The following is a 21,151-nucleotide window of genomic DNA, read 5'->3' as shown; positions in this document are numbered from 1 at the left end:
TGCTTGTTTTATGTACTTTATAAATTATAAATGTAATTTATTTTGTAGTATTTTATGAAAATGTTGTGTTTAAAGGTACCCCGACTATACAGTATATGCATGTATTGCATAATAGATTAACACTGGGACTGGCTATGAATGTAAATTTAAAAACAGGACAGATGTCTGAGTTTTAAAAACGTTGAACAAATATTTTCACTCAGACGCCACCATTTAGTTTACATCACAACAAATTACATCAAACATTACATTATTTTTTATAATTCTTTTTTATTAAAGAACATATAACCAACTTTAAGAGGCTTTATTAAAAGAGTAATTTCTCTTAAGAAAACCTTGTGTAAAAGAAGTGATTTTACCAAATCTACATTTATGAAAACAAATTTGCCGTACAAGATGAAGAAGCTGATCAAATTGTAAATATTTGTATCATCACTCTTAAAATAACAATTTCTTTCATATTCAATTTTATGACTGAATTAATTTTAGTTGAAAAGACAGAAAATCAATCTTTCCAAAATACCTGTACACTTTGGCAATCAAAAAACAAATGGCATAAAGACACCTCAGTCACTACGATTACAAAAAGAGCTCTATTATAAACTTAACAAGCAACATATTAGTTGGATATATTTATATTTTTGATATATATTCAGATGGATTTCTCTTACTTTATTTGAAATACAACATGTATAGGGCAGCAGCCATGCTTTACTCCAGTTAGCATCCCTTAGGATAGAATTCCAGTATAATTCCCCTCTTGGAAAAACTCTTTTTTTTTCATGAAATATATATATTTATTTGTCCATTTTTAATCAAATATATTTGTACCATTTATAAGGAAATTACAATCTTTATTATCAACCTTATAATAAGTCATATGGCTGCTCATTAAGTTAATAAGCCCAGAAGGAATTGCTTTAATTACTGCAGAATATTCTTTACATTTTATTGGAGGATGTCATCAAAATTTTTATTTATCCAAAAGTGTTTTTTCTTTTTTTCTTGAATAACACCATCAAATACAAAAAAAAACGCATTTCACTCAATGGCACATGAACAAGGGGTATTAGTCACATATGTTACCAGAGAAGAAAGAAAAAAGAGAAATTGAGTCCTTTTAAAATATTACATGTTTTCAGAGCTTTTTTTACTTTTTCCAAAAGGGGCACTGTATCATTTGAAATCATTCATTAAATGTGACAGATTTGGTTTACAAAGAGCCCATTTTGTTTTGTTTACATGGTACTTCCCTACAACAATTTCTACTAGGCAAGGCAAGGCAAGTTTATTTGTATAGCAAATTTCATACACAGAGGTCATTCAAAGTGCTTTACATAGAAATGAGAAAACAATATATAACAGAGAGAAAAAAAGTAAAAATAGGAGACACACGATAAAATCACAATAAAAACAAAGATACATGAGAATTTAAAATAACAATTAAAGAAAATAAATGTGATTTTAATAAAAACAGTTTACTACACAACCCAATTTTCTACTAATATAATTTTCCACATCTTTCCAAAAAAATATTGAGTACATAAAATGATTAAATAGATGCAAAACTGTTTCTTTTTTCCATGTCCACAAAATTGAAAGTTGAAATGAAACCCCACTCGTTACGTGTGACGTCATATAGCGCTTCCGGGTTCAAACGATCTTAAATACCATAGGAAAATAACAGAAAACACACATTAAAATACACTCGTATCATAATTCAAATCTATCAAAACCCCCGATCATAATTTTTATCTCCATAACAAATCGGAGATTACCAGAGATGGACTCATAGATTTCTTATGTATTACTGTCTCTGGGATTGCAGTTCTGACTGCAGTGTGCACTGTGAGTTTATAGTTTTTTCGCTTAAATGTGTGATATGAATAAATGGTGCTCATAAACAGCTGTTTAAATAATATCCTCTTCAATTAGTAGATTGTAAAATGATGTAAAACAGAAGATGACAGTTATAGTATTTAGCCTACATGTTATCGACCCAGAATTCCCAAATTGCGCGAAACATAATGGCGACCTCTATAGGCTAAAATGAGTATTACATTTAGGATTTTTAAAAATAATTAAATGTAAAATATTTAATGTGTTTACTAAAAGGCAAATATAAAGTAGGCTAATAAAGGCAGTCTTCATAGCCAAGGTACCCTTTAATTAAATGTTTCTTCTCGAGTCAACATTTGATTCAAAGTGTATCAAAAAAGTTCATCAATGTTGTCCTAAGACAAGAACAAATTTTTTTCATTTTAAGACAACTTTTATGAAAGAGTTTGATCCATTTCAAATGTTGACTGGTGTATTTTATAAAACGAATTCTTTATTCAAGACCTTTATGTACAATCCATAGGTTCAGAAAAGGTTTATGAAAGCAATATTTAAAAAGAAACTGAGTTGTAATTTTGTAAAAAATAAATTAAAAAAAAAGGATAATTATTGTGTTTTCATGAGCATATAAAAGTACAAAGTATATTTAATTCTTGATTGATTTCATTTTAAAATAAATCAGTACTTTTCATGTTTATTGGTTTAAAGGTGTAGTGTGTAATTTTTAGAAGGATCTCTTGACAGAAATGCAAAATAATATACAAAACTATATTATCAGGGGTGTATAAAGACCTTTTTATAATGAACCGTTATGTGTTTATTACCTTAGAACGAGATCTTTTTATCTACATACACTGAGGGTCCCCTTACATGGAAGTCGCCATTTTGTGTCGCCATTTTTCTACAGAAGCCCTTAAGGGACAATTTTTTTTACTAAGTTGTCTCCGGCGATGACATGTTTTTCCGGTGGCAGCTACCGTAGCTTCTCTGTGTTTCAAAATCAAGGGGTGAGCAGTGGACTAAGCCATTGGTTGCAATTCGCAACCTCATCACTAGATGCCGCTAAAATTTACACACTGCACCTTTAATTCATTTCTGCGTGCTTTGATGCTCTATATATCTATCTTGTGCATGAACATGTAGTATAAAAGTACACGCTTAAAATTAAAGGTGCTCAAAAGGTTCCTCACAGCAAAACCATTGTTGGTTCCCTAAAGAACCATTTCTTTCTTCCCTTTTTATAGTCTAAAGAACCTTTTGCACAACTAATAAGCTTTTGTAAAACAGAAAGGTTCTTCAGTTGTTCATGGTTCTTTTTGTAACCACATAGCCAAAAATGGTTTTCTATGGCACCTTTTATTTTTAGGAGTGTACATCAGAAAGAGATGCAGAAAAGTTGATTGCCTGCAACAGAAGATCTGTAGGACTTAACTGACAAGACTTTTTTGTCTCTGTCTCTCTTCCACTTTTTTTTTCAAATTCTCATCCCCCCCCTAATTATTTTCAATATCATTATTGCCATTGGTTTTAAATACAGGAAACACAGCAGACACCACAGGAAGCGAGCAGAAAACCCTGAGCAGCCCTTCATCTATCTCTCGATAGCCATTATAATGTACCTGACACCCTCCACACACTTACTGCCCCTCGACTCTCTGGACTCTGAATATAAAGATCTTCTTCCCTAAATTTCTCGCATTATATTTCTCATCTCTTTCTGTGTTCCCTTTCACAGCTTCAGCTTTCCTTTATAATTTTTTTTATTCATTTTGTGAAACGTAATGCCTGTTCTCGACCATCAATTCTGTATTGGTTTTACTTTTTGATAAAATGCAGTGTATGACATATTTCCAATGTGTTTCTGTGGCATCAGACACCATATTTTTGGCAACCTTAAATTAATTGTAACAATTTCTTTGTGGTTTTGAGTTTGTAAATGTAAATGAATAATCAACAAATTTTTTTGAGCTTGAAATAAAAAAATACGGAATGATGTAAATAATGTTGAGTGAGTGCTGTTTATCTAATGTTACTAATATTTCTGTATTGAAGGCCATTATATGTGCTATAAGACATGTACTGTACAGTAAGCTTGGTGAAGTTTGTCATTTTTGACAGCGCTAGTGGCCCAAAACTGAATTGTGATGTTTGTTTAAAGTATGTGGCTTGACTGAGCTCTGTTTTTTTTAGTCGAACTACCTGTTTGAATTGACTATTCATTTTAAAATAGTTAATTTTATCAAATGCAGTATGTTTGGTGATGCAAGTATCAGAAAAGGCCTAACCTGCACATTGTAATTGTACACATTCTTCACCACCACCACTTAAAATATTAAGGTGCCACACGGTGCCATAAAAGAACCATTTTTTTGTTTAATGGTTCCCTAAAGAACCTTTAACGTGTAATGGTGAACTTTTGATTGAATGGTTCTTCTATTGCATTACTGTGAAGAACCTTTATGCAATATTTGAACTGAAGTACATTACTATCTTTAACTTCTCAGCTGGTCCTACTGTACAAGGGTAAGTCGGGATCATTTAGTGTCAGTGACACTGACTGGTGCATGCTGGGATTCATGTTTTACTCCTCCTGCAGGTAGAGAGCACAGCGATAGCAAGCAAGAGGAGAAAGAAAGCCACCATCCTACCAAGCTTTCTCAAAAACATCTCGGCACACTTTCAGAAGAACCTGGAGACCCGCTGCCACGACGCAAAGATACGCCATACCAGCACCAACCACCCTTCATTCCAGGTATACTGCCATGAGAAAACCTCATCATTGTTAAGATGAAGGCCCTGTTTATCTCCCTTTCAGAAACTACTGAGCGAATGTTATGTCTGCTGTATGCTTCATAATGTATCAAATCTGTGCTTTTTACAGGAGTCCAGTTAATGAAAAATCAAACAGATTCTTCCTCACATTTCCAAGAGGATGAGGAGAACAGTGGTGGACTAAAAGACAATTTGCCAGAGTAACAGCGGGTCAATTACATTGCAAAGTGACATCTTTTCGGTTTGGGAGCTATTTTAGTTACTTTTTTAAGTAACATTTTATAATATTGCACTTGTTTGCAGGTGAAATGTTTCAATTACTGTATGTGCATTTGTTGACAGTATATGCAGTGTTTTACTTTAAAAAATGTGGGGAACAAAAGTGTGAACAAAAACTGGGAGAATGGTCCATGTTGTCATAAAACAGAAACAGACAAATACTCAAACATTGTGACTTTATTTAGTTAAACTTTTTACTCAAATTTTTTTAGTGATATTATATTGATGGTGTTAAAAAATGTTTTTTTCTCCTTTGGTTTGACAATTTTGGTTCCCACTATTTAGTGTGTAGTATTGTTGTTTTATTATATTAAAGGGGACATATCATGAAAATCGGACTTTTCATGTTTAAGTGCTATATTTGGGTCCCCAGTGCTTCTATCAACCTAGAAAATGTGATAAAGATCAACCCAGTAACTTAGTTTTGGTAAACCATTCTGTAAGCATGTAAAAAATAGGTAATTGAAATTTGGCTCCCCTTGTGATGTCAGAAGGGGACAATACCGTCCCCTTAATCTGCACTATCCAACCACTGCACTGCCATTTAGTGCATAAATCAGCTCATTTGCATGTTAAAGGACACCCAAAAACGACACATTTTTGCTCACACCTAAAATGTGGAAATTTTAACATGCTATAATAAAGTATCTATAGGATATTTTGAGCTAAAACTTTACATAGGTACGTATTTATTTGACATCTTTAAAAAAGTATTGTGAAATGTCCCCTTTAACTCTGATTCTCTAATTGTATTTCATTATCGCTTGATGGCTCTTCAATGTTTTTGTAAGAACATAGCAGCATTAATAGCTATAATACGAAAGGATAAAATGACAATACTGAAACTCTTCAGATGTTATTTTAGCAATATATTGAAGCCAGTCCCATCCTGCCACGTTATATTCAGTCAGCTCTTGTAAAATAAGCTTGACGCTTTGCTGAAACCTCTCACAAAAGCAATATTTTTGTAGTAACATAAGGCTGTTTCGTATGCAGACGTGACTCTGAAGTCCCACATGGCTGTTGTACAGCTGACAGTCTCTCATGAAATGCTTCTGAAATGTGGGCATCGTACATAGAGTTAAACATGTTATATACACTGAAAAAAAAATGATTCATTGAATTAAATTTTACTCAATTTTTTAAGGTAAGTGGTTGCAGTCAATTTATTTAAGCTACATTTAAACAAAAGTTTTATATTTTATTTTACTTTACTAATCTTTTTTTTGTTTAAATGTAGCTTAAATAAATTCATTGCAACCACTTACCTTAAAAAATTGAGTATATTCAATTAATAATTTTTTCAGTGTACTTGCGTGATAATCATTTTACTAGATCAACTTTAATGCACATACATTTTTTTTAATAGATGTCATGACACAGATGTCTCAGAAGGTGTTTTGGAAGATTATTTGGGCCGCTACTGATCATTTTAATAACACTACTTATTGTGCACTTTAAAAAGTGAAAGTTGGATAACTTTTAGTTTTTTCACCTTACATTTTTCACTTAAAGTGAGAATATTAAACTTGAAAAATATATTTTTTAAAGGTGTTACCAATTGAATTTTATTTTGGAAGTAGATCCAACGTTCACTTTATACAGTGTCATCATCTGCATAATTTTTTTTATTTTTTGTTTGTTGTAAACCAAGCATATTTTACATCAATGATTAGTTGTATGTCTGTATACACTGTAAAAAATACTTTGCTGCCTTAAAATATTTTGTTGAATCAACTCGGATTTACAAGTCATTTCAACTTACTATTATTTATCTTGACTAGAGATGAGTTGTTATAACTACAGGTGAGTTGTTATAACTTATAAATTTAAGTTGACTTTTCTCAACTATATTTTATAAGTTGTGACAGCTAATTTCTGTTGACATGACTTGTAAATCTGAGTTGATTTAACAAAAAATTTTAAGGCAGCAAAGTTTTTTTTTTACAGTGTATTCACCTCAAAGTTGAAAGTAAAAAAAAACTCCAAGCTTATTTTAGGGACCATTTAGGCATTTTTTTTTCTTTTTCATTTCAACGGTCCTAAAATTTTCTAAAAAAAAGCAAACTTTTCTAAGTAGTGTCCATCACCTTAGCATTCCTATTTGATGCTTTTCTGTTTAATAAACTTTAAATAAACTTTTCTGCTTCAAATGTGCTTTCAATCATTATCAGTTTGTGTATGCGAAAGCTTTTTTCATATATAAAGCAAAAAAATCATCAGTATTTCACATAAACTTTATAAAACATGATACAGTGATTTGGTAGCATATTAATACCTCATAAAGGTGTTCTGAAAACAGTGTGACAATAGCTATGTTCAGAAAAGCTTACTATTTCTGCAGTATATTGTAAGTATACTACACAAATTATGCATGGAAAACTCCGATGATCTCAGAGCCTAACATGACCTTCCATTTCCAGCACAACAGACATTCCATCCGCTGTGATTTTTTACATCTTTTTCTTGACTAACAAGACATTTTTACACGTATTACAAATTCTAAACCGTTTTTATTTCCAAGATGATAACAGAATGGCAACCACTCAGTTAACAGCAGTGAGGTCTACAACTATTGTTTGAAAAGGTTGCATAATGCTTTCTGTTTCACCTACTATTTTCAAAAAATGAAATAAAAATAGTAGGCATTAAACAGCATATAATGCACATTATTCTGTAAGAAGCTAGCTAGTTTTCATTCTGAACATAGACAATTTACACTACCGGTCAAAAGTTAAGGATCACTGACTGCAATATTTCTCATCATCTTAAAAATCACTTAATATGGCTGAAAAAAGGACTACATGATAATATATAGAAACCAGCCAGCATAGCCATCCTGTTTAAGAAGGATCTTGGGTTGAGACTACAGTATTTAATTTTTTTGAATTGTCTAGTCACCATTCCAAAGTTACTTTTGTGTTATTCCATATTCTGGATGAGTTTTGTATTTTTCTAAAATATGGAAAAAATATTAATAAAGAATGAGTGACCCTTAACTTATGACCGGTAGTGCATTTAACATTTTAGACACTGCCATGAACTATAATACTGTATGGATTTAAAGGGAAAGAGTTCTGCTTATTGGTGACTAAAGGCCCTGATATACTTCAGATGAAGTAGAAGAACGAACTGATGTGACATAATTTAACCTTTGATCTACCATTAGTGCATGGTCATTGTGTAATGGGTGCGTAACATGTGGGTGATTCTTGCGAAATTAAACTTATGATGTCATAAAACATTTTGATAAAAAAGTAAATGCAAAGTAAATGCTATCAAAATAAGAAACATACAGTTACAAACACCTCTTCAGGTACTATTTTGCACATGATTTCAAATGACATCATACAAACAAATTTTGTAGTTTTTTTTCACATTTAAGGGGAACATTTTCATTACCGTAATGTGTCCATGACTAGATTTGGGTTCTTTGACATGAAAATATTTATAATTCAAAAATCAAAAAAATTAAAAGCTTCAGTGCATGTTATACTATAAACATTTACAGTAAAGAAACATGTGGCATTTGATGATCATTGGTAAATGTAGAGACAATAATAAGGAATATAAATGTGTCCAAACCATTTTTCTCATCCTCCGCAACAATTTTCCATCATTGTTTAAGCCCTCAAGAAACTAACATGTTTGACATAATTGACTGTGAGTCTCAAGATGGCTACCAGGTAAGCAGTTCTTATTATTTCTCTCCAGATAAAAGTTGAAATTTTGTTTGTAAAAGTACCTAGACAACTTTTTAGTTCTCATTACCGAAACATGAGTTTGTAAATGCATATATTTAATGTAATATCATGTTGCGGTAATGATAATTTTTGATAATGTTCATCTAAAAAATGTAAATAATTATAGAGGAAATATATTTTAAATCCTCTGAAAAATGGTTATAGTAAGTTCAGACCTTAATCTTATATGCGCAAAAAAAATTGGCTTCAAGTGCTTTTAAAATATTCTGATGCTGGACACCTTAATCTGGATTTCCTGAGAATCACCCATGTGTGTTGTCTAAAGTCCCAAGTATAGTTCGACTTTTATGTGTACAGTCCGCGGAAATTTCGTCATCAGAATTATGCGCACCGCCAGATTTGTGTACGTTGTGCGCACGTGTTGCAGACGCACATTTAATTTTCTTGCAGTACTAAGTTTATACACTAGGTGCCAACCGTGCCCTGGGAAGCACCGATTCACAAGGTAGACAATAAAAAACGGCATAAACAAAATGGACGGGAACACGTGATTGTCGCTTGACAATCAAGACCATATCCAGTATGGTCCTGTCCCAAACGGCGCACTTCATGTGGACTTACGGCCTCGTGGCCTTAAATTGCACGTCCTCGCTTAGTCCACAAGTCTATAGAGTGTCATTTTTAAAAAGTGTGCTCTTCAGCGCCCCCTTTGTACCCTTGATACGGTCTTTGGCGAAGCCCGCAATGCTGCAGGCTCAAAACACTTTCCCAACCCAGAAGTCGACGGATGGGAGGAGTTCACACCACTTCTCTTCCTATTTCCGGCGTGATCTACAACTCCGGTGTGCCCTCACGTCAAGGGTCCCTAAGGTCTGCACTACATGATGTCATCAAAGTGTGTGCCATTTGGGACAAGGCCATCAAGAGATTATGCAAAGAGTTAATTTATACAACTGTACCATGAATGAAGTTTACATTAGTTTTAACTTATGGCGTCCCTCATTAGACCTACTTAACTGGTACTTATGGACCCCAAAGTATGCTTTGTGTGTTTGGCGGTGACATGCACATAAAATTATTTATACTTCCAGCTAAAGTCCGCCTGGTTTAAAGTGGGAATATTGTATTATTCATTTCATTTCACGGAGATCAAACAAGAATACGTTTTTAACAACATCAACAATATACAACAGCTATCAATACTTTTGAGTGCCGTGTTGAACTGTATCTGCATCTTAAGATAACTCAGACCTTTCATACACCATCGTCTGACTTTGTTGAACTTTCCATCATGTTAAGAGCTAAACAAAACGCACTCTCAAATTTTAGTGTTACAGATACACATGCACAGTGACTACTTATAAACCCCGCCTCCAGAAACAAACCGGGGTTGAGATATTCGAAAAGAGTTGACTGGCACACAGCCCTTTGAACTTTTATGTGCCCACAAGAGAAGTTCGTTCTTCCACTGCATCTGGAGATACCGGGTCCTTAAAGGGTTGTTAGTAAAAATGTAACATTGCCCCTTGAAAACTCAACAAAAGCCAGTGTTTATCTCTAGGTAGATGGTTTAACTGGTAGCATGTTATAATCACATTTTACATCTGCACAAACTACACATGTCATGCTGCAATAAAAATGCTCTTTATGGATTGTTCTGGAAATTGTAGTGAATAACATTCATATGTCCACAGAAGTGCCAGAATGTAGAAAGCATTCCTGATCTTCCGCCGACATAACGTGTCGGAAAGAACCCAACGGCGTTGCGGTATCGAGGAGAAAACCCGAAACTAAACTTTAATAAATAAGGGCACAGTCTACAAAAAACAAATGACAAACTAATTGAAACAGAGAAAGCCTGGAAAGCAAATGGGTAGTGTTGCGATTCAGGGATTCGCTAAATCCTCCCCTGGGCTGGAAGAGGGTCGTCTCCTGCAATAACACAGTCGCCATGACAACACTGCACATTGCCATCTCCATGACGATGCTCCTGGAAAGGCTCCGTGGACGTCCGATAAGAACTCCGAGCCCAAGATTATAACAGCTTAACAATACAAAGAGGACAATGCTATGTACATCATCCTTCTGTTTCAAAACACGGCAAAAGCCGCATCGAAAACATTCAGCTTTGCGCCGACGCCAAGGCGTCAGGCGGTTTTACCGTTCCAGGGTAAAGTTTCTGAGCTGTGGTCATCGGGTGAGGCGTCGCCCTGTCCCTCCGTAGGCGACTGGGAGCTCTGATCCAAAGAGTCCTGTGAAGAGTGAGTCGAGTCTGTGTTGTTCAGTTCGTTCAGGGACTTTGACTCCGAATCGTGACTCCCGCTGGCCGGACTGTCGTGTGATAGTGTGACCTGTGCGTTCCTCATGGGCTTCTCCTCCTGTTCTGAGATCCTCTCGTGTTCCTTATTGGCCAACTCTGGGGAGGAAACGTGAAGTAAAATCATCCAGGCTTACAAGAGTTTACTCTGTTTGCAATAATTGATGATGTAACAGCGCAAGGTGTGGTGCAAAGGTCATGGGTTCGATACGCATACGGATAAAAATGTGAAGCTTGCATGAACTGTAAGTCATCTTGAATGAATGCATTAATAATAGTTTTTATGATTTTCAAATTCAAGGACCTTTCAAGGACTTTCCATGTTCAATTCCCCTTAAATTCAAGGACTTAATGTGGGGACACATTTCAAATGAGATCAAGGTTACATCGTGTTACCTTTTAAGATACATTGTTACTGTTCCCTTTCGAGGGAACTCGCGCTGCGTCACTGCAGTGACAGTTTGGGGACCCCTCCAGGGGTAAGTGCGTATGAATGTATATATCAAATTCAACCAATGGTGAGACTTAACGACAAAGACAGGGTGACGCGGGAGCCAGGAAGTATATCGCTATCCGAAATATTGTCAAAGACGGCGTTACAGGGACGCAGGAAGTATGGCAAGGTAGACACAGCGTCTCGTTCCCTTCTCAGGAAACAACAGTTACATACGTAACCCGAGACGTTTCAAACACAACTATGCAAAAAAGCATTTTGGTATGAATCAACATTCGCATACAGAAGATATAAGCATTTAAAGCGAACAGTTTAACACGTGTGCTTAAAAAAGTCAAGAATTTCTACGATACTATCCTGTACTACACAGGCAATTGATGTTTTTTTGTTTTTAGAAAACTTCTTGCATAAAATAGATTCAAGCACTTTCAATGACCTGTTTCTATGTATGTATATTTTCAAAACCTTCCCAGAGCCTTGAATTCCCCCCCCCCCCCAAACTTTCAAGGACTTGTGGGAACCCTGATAATAATAAATGGATGTGTGCAAATCTTTTTTGGTAGTGCATACTACACACCTTGAACAGACAGCTCCTTCCAACGCTCCTTGTTATTCTGAATGATCTCAGACAACAGGTGTTTGACCCGTTTCAAATTGATGCTGCCCAGTGAGTAGTCTGTAGTGCCGCCCTGTTCGTCATTCAAACCCCGACCGCTGTGTCTCTGTACCGACTCCACCACCGCTGCCGAACCCTGACCAGCCGAGCTGCACCACACAACAGGGTTAAAGATTACAAAAAACCAAATCTGTACCATATCAATTATGCACACAACCGTCAACTCACCTCAATCTATGGACACCACCAGATTTAATAGCTTCCTCTATGAGAGGATTAATTATTTTCTCTGTGGTGTCGATCAGAACAGAGAACGTGGGCTCCACGATAAAATCGATGAACCCTGGGAAGTAAAACAAAGTTATTTGTTTAAAAGCCTTTGTCATTTATTTACCCTGCTGGAAAATCATTAGCAGTAAAGGCTCAAGATGCTTGTGGTTATATAGTGTCATTAAATCTAATCATACATGCAAGTCTCATTAAACATCACTAGAGAGAATGTTATTGTTTCTGCAGCCTCTTGGTGGCAGTAAAGAGCTACAGTTGTGGCCAAAAACATTGGCACCTTTGGTAAATATGAGTAGAGAAAGCTTTTCCTTTTGAGCTTTAATAAAAAAAAATGATTCATAAAATACAGTATTTTATTCAAGCAAAACAATTGAAATTGGGAGGGGGGATTGCATTATAAAAACATTTTAATTAATAAATATTTTTATATGTATTATTTATTCCCATTGATGTAAACATTTTCTTAGCAGACCAAGGTGACTAAAAACATGATTATTTAGATGATTGTCTAGTCATTACTTTCTGTTTAACAGGTGAATAAATATGAAGTAAAACAAAGCACAAATCTCCTTAATCATTTATCACAATGGGTAAAACCAAAGACATTGTTGAGCTACACAAAGTAGAAAGTGGTTTTAAGGAAACATTTAAACCATAAAAACATCTATTTCCACAATCAGGGCAACAATGAAGACGATTTAATCGACTGGAGATGTTGCAAGTTGGTCTTAAAAGAGGACATGTGTCTATATTGTCTTAATGCTCCGCAAGGACCATAATTTGAGTGGCCAAAGACTCTCCAACCATCACAAATGTTGAATCGGTTGAAACTTAGGGACATAAAAAGGGAAATTAGCACCATCATCACCACAAGCTGTTTGGGACACAGTTTAAAAAACGAATCCCCTGCTTTCACGCAAAAACAAACTCCAGTATATTAATTTTTCGTATTGGAACTTTAAACAGGACTTGGTTCTGCTGTCTTATGAAACCAAAAATAGTTTATTTGCAGCAGGAAAACAAAATGGCTTTGGTGCACACAGGGATTAAAAAGAGCTCCATGTCTACAGTTAAATATACCTCCGAATATTTTATACCAGAGGTCTTGGACATCTTATTTAGATGAATGGTGTAACGGATTATATCACATACCAACAGATAAAAAGTCAAAACCTGACTAGCTCTGCTAGACATCTTATCAAAACAAACATCAAAATCAACAAAAAATGCGTTACTAAGCAAAAAATCAATGTTCTGCCACAGCCATCCCTGAACCATAGAGAAAATGACTGGAATGACGCAAAGAGGACAGAGAAGCAACATATGAAAAGTTTGGTTACAAAACGGGATAAACGCCATTTATAAAAAAAAGTTACCACCAAAATCATTATTGTATCAGGTCAGTATTAAAAATTAATTTTTTTGCGCAAAATCTGATATCCGCTGTGTTATTATGTCATCTTTTTTCTCTTTTTTCCAAAACGCAATAAACTCCTTCTCTGCAGAATGCAATAAATCCACTTAACCAATCACAGCGCACCATTCCACGCATTGTAAACAATAATGGCGCCGTTTTGAATATACACACAATCCTAGTTTTCCTCATTTACTTTGTACTTAGTGATCAACAAACAAACAAAAACAAAAACAAAATAGTAATTTTGATGGATTGATAAACCTGTGGTTGTTTTCTGTGGCGGGGAAGAAACGTAAGCCATCAAAATCGAATAATTTACGTGAGCGGCACTCGGGTGAAGGTAAAATGGCAATAATTTTGGCCAACATCTATTTGAGGAAAAAATTATCATGTGATTTTCCCCCCACTTTCAAATATTGTTTATTAATGAAACATTGGATTTTTGTGAATTGTTTAACTTCAAAAGGAGAAACATAGATTCATTTTCAAAGCTTTCTTTGCTCATATTTACCAATATTGCCAATATTTTGTCCACAACTGTACAGTATATGCATTTCTGCATTAGACCTCTCGTTTTGTTGCACTGCAACTCCAAAGTCTGATTTATTTTCCTAATCTGATCTATAGCACTGACTTACAATGTCATTTAGCAAGTAATGAAGTCTGAATTATTTGTTTAGACAGTGTGCATCTACAGTAAATAGATTGCCATAGTAATGATTAAGCATCAGCATTATGGTACAACAGGGTGTCATTGCAGAAAGGGCTGAAAACTGGGAATATATATAATAATTAGTTCAATTTTGCCGTGGTGCCATGTGAACCTCAAAACGGTATTTATGTTACATTTTTACTTTACATGTGCACAACGTGTCCAAAAAAACTGGCAGACACTTCTGCTCTTTGTATATGATGTTAATGGCAAAAAACCTTCCAGTTTATCCATTCAGAAAGAAATGCATTAACATGCAGGTTTTGTGTGATATAATGAATGTGGTTTGGATCTAGTTGATCAAAATCATATTTATGTTTAACACTTTTCAAACAACAAACCAGAATCGAGCCTTTTACACACCTATCTGAGACTGAGCAATCATAGTGGCTTTCCGATCACACAGTGGAGAAAACGGCAGTCCTAATTCGGCCTCCTTGTCACCCTGTGGAGAAAACAAAGGAATCAGAAACAATTGAGGAGCTCAGATGCAAAAGCCTCTAAAAGCCACCTGCATCAAAATGAGATAATGAGCACGTTTACATGCACAGAATAAGCGGATAACTATCAAAAATCTGCTTATTACAGAAAACTGTTTTCATGCGTTTACATGCAAATCAATAAGCCGGCTATGCAGACAAATGCGTTTACATGGGACTTGAAGACTTATCAGTTTTCTCGCAGGTAGTGACGTCATCGCCTATAGTACACAATAGTCGTTCAAAAAGTCAACGGCATATCTGTCTTAAGCTGTACTGTTGTATCTCTTCTTGTAGCTTTTATTTTAACAGCTTCTCTGCCAACTGCTTTTGTCGAGCGGAGACTTTTATGCGTTACTTTGCGCTTACTTCCGCGTGTGACGTTTATCTTTCATACGCGGAGACATGCGCACATGGACAAAACCGCGAGAAAGCCGGTTAAGGTGTTTACATGCCACGCGAAATCGGCGTAATGAGCAAAAAACTACCTGTGCCGATCGGTTTTTGCTTACGCCGTGTATGAGCTTTCCCCGATTAAAGAAAACAGTTTTACGCGTTAACATGACCCCACGTGTTATCAGTTTATTAAGCATAATCGCGTAAGACTGTGCATGTAAACGCACTCAATAATATTAACCCAATGCTCTCGGCACGTAGGCCTCAGGTCATTCAGAAATACTGGTTCAGAAATAATATGGATTTTTTTCTAGAAAACGTCTTGCACAAAATTGATTCAAGCACTTTTAATGACCTGTATCTATCTATGTATAATATACTATCTATGTATAATATATATAATATTATTTCAAAAACTTCCCAGGGCCTTGAATTTTTTCCCCCAGATTCATAAACTTTCAAGAATTTCAGAAGAAGAGAAGAGAAGCAGATGGCAGGCACGAGTCTATTCAGACTTCCTCAGATTACTGAGACAAATTATTTTGAAAACATTTACTAAAAAACAATTGTTAGTTTTGATAATTCAGTTGCACAAATATTCAAATTATTGATTGGTGGTATTTTTACAAAAAAATGCTGATTTTATATTATCACCTGTAAAAATTTTTAATGTGATATTGTGAATGTGTTATAAACCTTGCATCCTTATTTATAAGACACCACTTCAAAATGAACTTCATCTTAAATGTATTCCAGTTTACACCCAATAGGATGATAATTGTGTGCGTGTACCTGTCTGAAGAACTCCTCCATCAGGGCCTGCGTCCATCTGTAGTGCATTTTCCAGCCCTTAGCAGGGTGGCTTATATCTGCCGCATGGAGCATCAGAGACAGGGCTTTAGCCTTGTCTATGCTGAAAGACACACTGACAGCTTCACCAATCAAATTAAAATGAATTTACATCTATGTTTATGCATTTATGAGTTTTTTTCAAGGAACTTTCACCACATTCATGATATGCATTTTTTATTACACAGCAGCAGTATACTTCATTTGGACAACTTTAAAGGCAATTTTCTCAATATTTAACACAGTCTCACCCCATGTCGTCAATATTTGACGACACTTGACCATTCGTCATATGTTGACGCGAAGGGTATACCTTTCGCATCATTTTTTGACGAACTGGGGACTTCAATACTATTACGTCCGTTGCATTCTCTTTCCTATTTTCTTACCATTTTCGCGTCGGTTTAGGGTTAGATTACGCAAAATTAAACAGTGTACGCGAAATTAAACAGTTGTCACCTGGCGTTGGGGTTAGAGTTAGGTTTGGGTAGGGAAGTCATTATGTAAATCTAACCCTAAACCGACGCGAAAATGGTAAGAAAATAGGAAAGAGAATGCAACGGACGTAATAGTATTGAAGTCCCCAGTTCGTCAAAAAATGACGCGAAAGGTATACCCTTCGCGTCAACATATGACGAATGGTCAAGTGTCGTCAAATATTGACGACATGGGGTGAGACTGGGTTGCAATATTTGGACTTTTTTACACCCTCAGATTCCAGATTTTCAAATAGATACCTTCAGCCAAATATTGTTAGATCCTAACAAACCATACAGAAATGGAAAGCTTAAATGAAGGGACACTCCACTTTTTTGTATTAGTTTTAAAAAGGAAAAATATCAAAACTCTTTGGTTATATTTGAGTGCGATGCTAAAGGTCTAATCAGATTCAATGGATTATGCTAACCTATGGTAACAGTGGTCTGCCAGACCCAGAGATTGGCTAAAAGAATTCCAAAATGGTAAAAATCAAATGTTTAACTCTAGGAGAGCTGGAAAATTTGCATATTTTCAAAAAGTGGAGTGTCCCTTTAAAGCTGAACTTTTTAGTTTATGTATAAATCTGTATATATTTAAAAACAATTTACCCTTATGAATGGTTTGGTGGTCCAGGGTCACAGGGAAAATTGTTTTTTTTACATACCACTTATCAAGCGAACAGACTGTGTTAAAGGATTACTCCACTTTCTTAAAAAATCCAAATAATTTACTCATGCCCATGTTTTTTTGAGATAAACTTTTCAGGATTTTAACCATTTACCATTTAATTAATAGACCTTTGGGACTGCTTTGAAAATGCAACTTTAAAGGAATATTCAATTTTCTTAAAAGAAAAATCCAGATAATTTACTCACCACCATGTCATCCAAAATGTTGATGTCTTTCTTTGTTCAGTCGAGAAGAAATTATGTTTTTTGAGGAAAACATTGCAGGATTTTTCTCATTTTAATGAACTTTAATAGAGCCCAACATTTAATACTTAACTCAACACTTAACAGTTTTTTTCAACAGAGTTTCAAATTACTCTAAATGATCCCAAACAAGGCATAAGGGTCTTATCTAGCAAAACGATTATCATTTTTGACAATAAAAGTAACAAATATACACTTTTAAAGCACAACTTCTCGTTTAAATCCGGTCGTGACGCGCCAACGTGACCCCACGCAATACGTCATGACGTCAAGAGGTCACAGAGGACGAACGGGAAACTCCGCCCCAGTGTTTACAAGTGTGGAGAACGAGGACCGTTCCTACATTGTTGTATGTCAACTGATACTAATTCATGTCTTTGTGTCAGTTTATTGTTTACAATGGTCCGCAAATGTGCGTTTTATATATGTAACACGTGACCTCCCTACGTCACTACGCATTTATGTTAGGTCGCGCTGGACCGTATTTAGACGAGAAGTTTTGCTTTAAAAGTGTATATTTCTTATTTTTATTGTCAAAAATGACAATCGTTTTGCTAGATAAGACCCTTATGCCTCATTTGGGATCATTTAGAGTCCTTTGAAACTCCGTTGAAAAAAACTGTTAAGTGTTGAGTTAAGTATTAAATGTTGGGCTCTATTAAAGTCCATTAAAATGAGAAAAATCCTGCAATGTTTTCCTCAAAAAACATAATTTCTTCTGGACTGAACAAAGAAAGACATCAACATTTTGGATGACATGGTGGTGAGTAAATTATCTGGATTTTTCTTTTAAGAAAATTGAATATTCCTTTAACTGTAAACTGTTGAGGTCCAATATAGTCTATTCAATTGAGAAAAATCATGGAATGTTTTTCTAAAAAAAAAAACTTAATTCATTCTTAACTGAATAAAGAAAGACATCAACATTTTAGATGACATGAGGGGAGTAAATAATCAGGATTTTTTTTAAGAAAGTGGAGTAATCCTTTAATAAAACCTCCTTTGGAACCATATTTATTGGTACCATTATGTCTTTTAAGAGGTGAAATGTTATTGAAAGTTTTCTCTATCTATCTCTGCAGACGTTGCGATGTCAATGCTAAAACAATATGCAGCCCTACCATGAACCAGTAAATTCATAGTTACTATACAAGAACTCATTCCATCACATTGATTCACACCTTTATTTTCTCACATAATCTGGCAGCACAGCAGGGGGCGTCACTCACCCTTCAGGCTGCTGCAGTGAGTTTCTCATAGTCTTGATCTGCTGAAAATGGCAGGACATATCTGTGCTCATGACCATCTCGATCACCAGCGTACGCAGCTCTCTGCGGGGAAAAACAAGGCACATCAGCTCATCAGAACTCAAAGTGCACACATACAACCAGAACGTTCCCAGGTCCAGAGTTTCCATCAAAGCCCAGCGTACCTCCAGTCATCTTTCGTGAGATTGACCAGGATGTTCATCTCATCTTCCTGCATCAGTCTGTAGGCTGCACTCACGTGGTGGTTTTCCAGGACAGAGCGATCATTGTAGAGGATGGCCACTTCTGATCTGTGTAGAAACACAAAAGACTTTTCATTAAGTCATTAAGTTTAAGTCATTTCCATATTGGCTTCATCCATTTCAATTTCTAAATAACCATACATTAACTTGAACAGGGTTGTTTGCTGAAACAAATGTGCTATCAGTATGCATCCTATTCCTGGTATTTCTAAATAATGATCGTCTTCTTCATTCAGTGAGAAGGCTTGATATTCCTCAGAGATTTCATTTTTATTCACACGAGGAATAAGCCTCAGAACTATAAGACGAGGTTGAACCTCCATCCGTGGCAATCAAAGATTGAAGTGTATGAAGTGTAATAGCTCAATTTTCTCTGTTACGAGCCTCGTTCCTCAATTCCCAGCAGATCCAGCACTCCTCTAAAATAACACTACAGCACAAGGAATCAAATTCCCTTCTTCCAGTTTTAGTCAGCAAAAGCAAATGTACTTGACTACTATGAATAACAATGTTTGCAGTGGATCGTCTCCCAAAATAAAATCTGCTATCATAAAAAACTCAGTCTCAAGGTTCCACTGGCATTTATTAATGTGAATCAGATGCCCTTCTTGCCAGGGACTAACACAGAACAACAACATCAATAGAGATTGTGACGTAGATTGTGCCACTGGGGACTCATTGAATACATGATGAATTCTTCTCTCAGCTCTCTGACAGCCCATCAGAAAAACATAAACTGTTAAGAGTTTCACCAGTAGTATCTCTCTCTCTCTCTCTCTCTCTTGTTTATACTACACACACACATTGTCACATATAGGCTCCGGTCCAAAATCTAGTGAGCGGCAGTGAGTGCTTTTTAAGACATCAAAGATGCAAAGGCTGTTCCAAAAAGTAGATCCCATCTAAAGCCCCGTTCACACGTTTTTTGTGTCAACACGCCCACTTCCTGTTACCAGTGACCATTCTCACTTGTGAAGCTGGAAGTAGCTTCGGTGTGAAGGGGGCATAAGATACCTACGTTTGGCCAAATTATAGGACATTATTGCATTTATTCGTTACATTTAGCAGATTTGATCCAAAGTGACTTAAAGGGACATTCCACTTTTTTTGAAAATATGCTCGTTTTCTAGCTCCATTATAGTTAAACATTAGATTCTTACCGTTTTGGAATCCATTCAGCCGATCACACAAGTAATTTTTAGAATAGCTTAGCACAATTCATTAAATCTGATTAGACCATTAGCATCGCGCAAAAAAATACCAAAGAGTTTTGATATTTTTCCTATTTAAAAACTTAAATCTTCTGTAGTTACATCGTGTACTAAGACTGACGGAAAATTAAAAGATTTTCTAGGCAGATATGGTTAGGAACTATACTCTCAAACTGGCGTAATAATCAAAAACTTTGCTGCTGTAACATGGCTGCAGCAGGCGTAGGTATATTACGCACTGCCCGAATAGTCCCCTTGGTTACTTTCAATAGCAGGGGACTATTTTCGGCACTGCGTAATATCACTACAGAGGCAAAGTCCTTGATAATTACGCCAGAATTAGAGTATAGTTCCTAACCATATCTGCCTAGAAAATCACAACTTTAATTTTCGGTCGGTCTCTCTCTCTGTTTTTTTTAGCGGGATGCTAATGGTCTAATCAGATTCAATGGATTATGCTAAGCTATGCTAAAAGTGGTAAAGCCAGACCCAGAGATCAGCTGAATAGATTCCAAAACGGTAAAAATCAAATGTTTAACTCTAGGGGAGCTGGAAAATAAGCATATTTTCAAAAAAAAGTGGAATGTCCCTTTAAAGGGCAGATATTATGCCAATTTTTACAAGATGTAAAACAAGTCTCAGGTGTGCCTGGAATGTGTCTGTGAAGTTTCAGCTCAAAATACCCCACAGATTATTTGTTGTAGCACATCCATAATTCCCCTATTTGAGTAGGAGCAAATAAAAACACTGTTTTCATGTGTGTAAATGCAAATGAGCGATAGCTCCTTACTCCCTTTCCAACAGACAGTGTGCGGGTTTGGTTAAAAATAGATCTGCTTCCTGTGCATACAGTCTGAGACAATATTATAGGCGCATTAGTGCTACAATGTGCTAAA

The 21,151-nt window shown here is 35.6% G+C and overlaps 2 protein-coding genes across 6 annotated transcripts in view; one reads left to right on the top strand and one right to left on the bottom strand.

The window, feature by feature from the left end:
* Nucleotides 1-7,032, top strand: part of ppp1r1c (protein phosphatase 1, regulatory (inhibitor) subunit 1C) — a 31,574-nt gene extending 24,542 nt beyond the window's left edge. For 3 of the 4 annotated variants that reach the window (XM_065252238.2, XM_065252236.2, XM_065252235.2), the window contains 2 exons: nucleotides 4,436-4,591; nucleotides 4,721-7,032. In XM_065252238.2, the coding sequence (XP_065108310.1) occupies nucleotides 4,436-4,591; nucleotides 4,721-4,815 (251 nt within the window). In that variant the 3' untranslated portion in view covers nucleotides 4,816-7,032. The other variant, XM_065252237.2, reaches the window with a different exon arrangement.
* An 81-nt stretch (nucleotides 7,033-7,113) lies between these two features.
* The window catches only part of pde1a (phosphodiesterase 1A, calmodulin-dependent), a 103,705-nt gene continuing 89,667 nt past the window's right edge, over nucleotides 7,114-21,151 (bottom strand). For both annotated transcript variants that reach the window (XM_065252233.2, XM_065252234.1), the window contains 7 exons: nucleotides 18,967-19,092; nucleotides 18,764-18,865; nucleotides 16,066-16,186; nucleotides 14,762-14,843; nucleotides 12,210-12,324; nucleotides 11,943-12,130; nucleotides 7,114-11,010 (listed from right to left, as the gene is read on the bottom strand). In XM_065252233.2, the coding sequence (XP_065108305.1) occupies nucleotides 10,742-11,010; nucleotides 11,943-12,130; nucleotides 12,210-12,324; nucleotides 14,762-14,843; nucleotides 16,066-16,186; nucleotides 18,764-18,865; nucleotides 18,967-19,092 (1,003 nt within the window). In that variant the 3' untranslated portion in view covers nucleotides 7,114-10,741. The remainder of the gene's footprint in view (nucleotides 11,011-11,942; nucleotides 12,131-12,209; nucleotides 12,325-14,761; nucleotides 14,844-16,065; nucleotides 16,187-18,763; nucleotides 18,866-18,966; nucleotides 19,093-21,151) is intronic.

This window comes from Paramisgurnus dabryanus, chromosome 15 (assembly GCF_030506205.2).
Source record: "Paramisgurnus dabryanus chromosome 15, PD_genome_1.1, whole genome shotgun sequence".
In the NCBI taxonomy this organism is placed as follows: Eukaryota; Metazoa; Chordata; class Actinopteri; order Cypriniformes; family Cobitidae; genus Paramisgurnus; species Paramisgurnus dabryanus.
The sequence above is the reverse complement of the archived record's forward strand: the minus strand, read 5'-3'. Positions and strand labels throughout refer to the sequence as shown.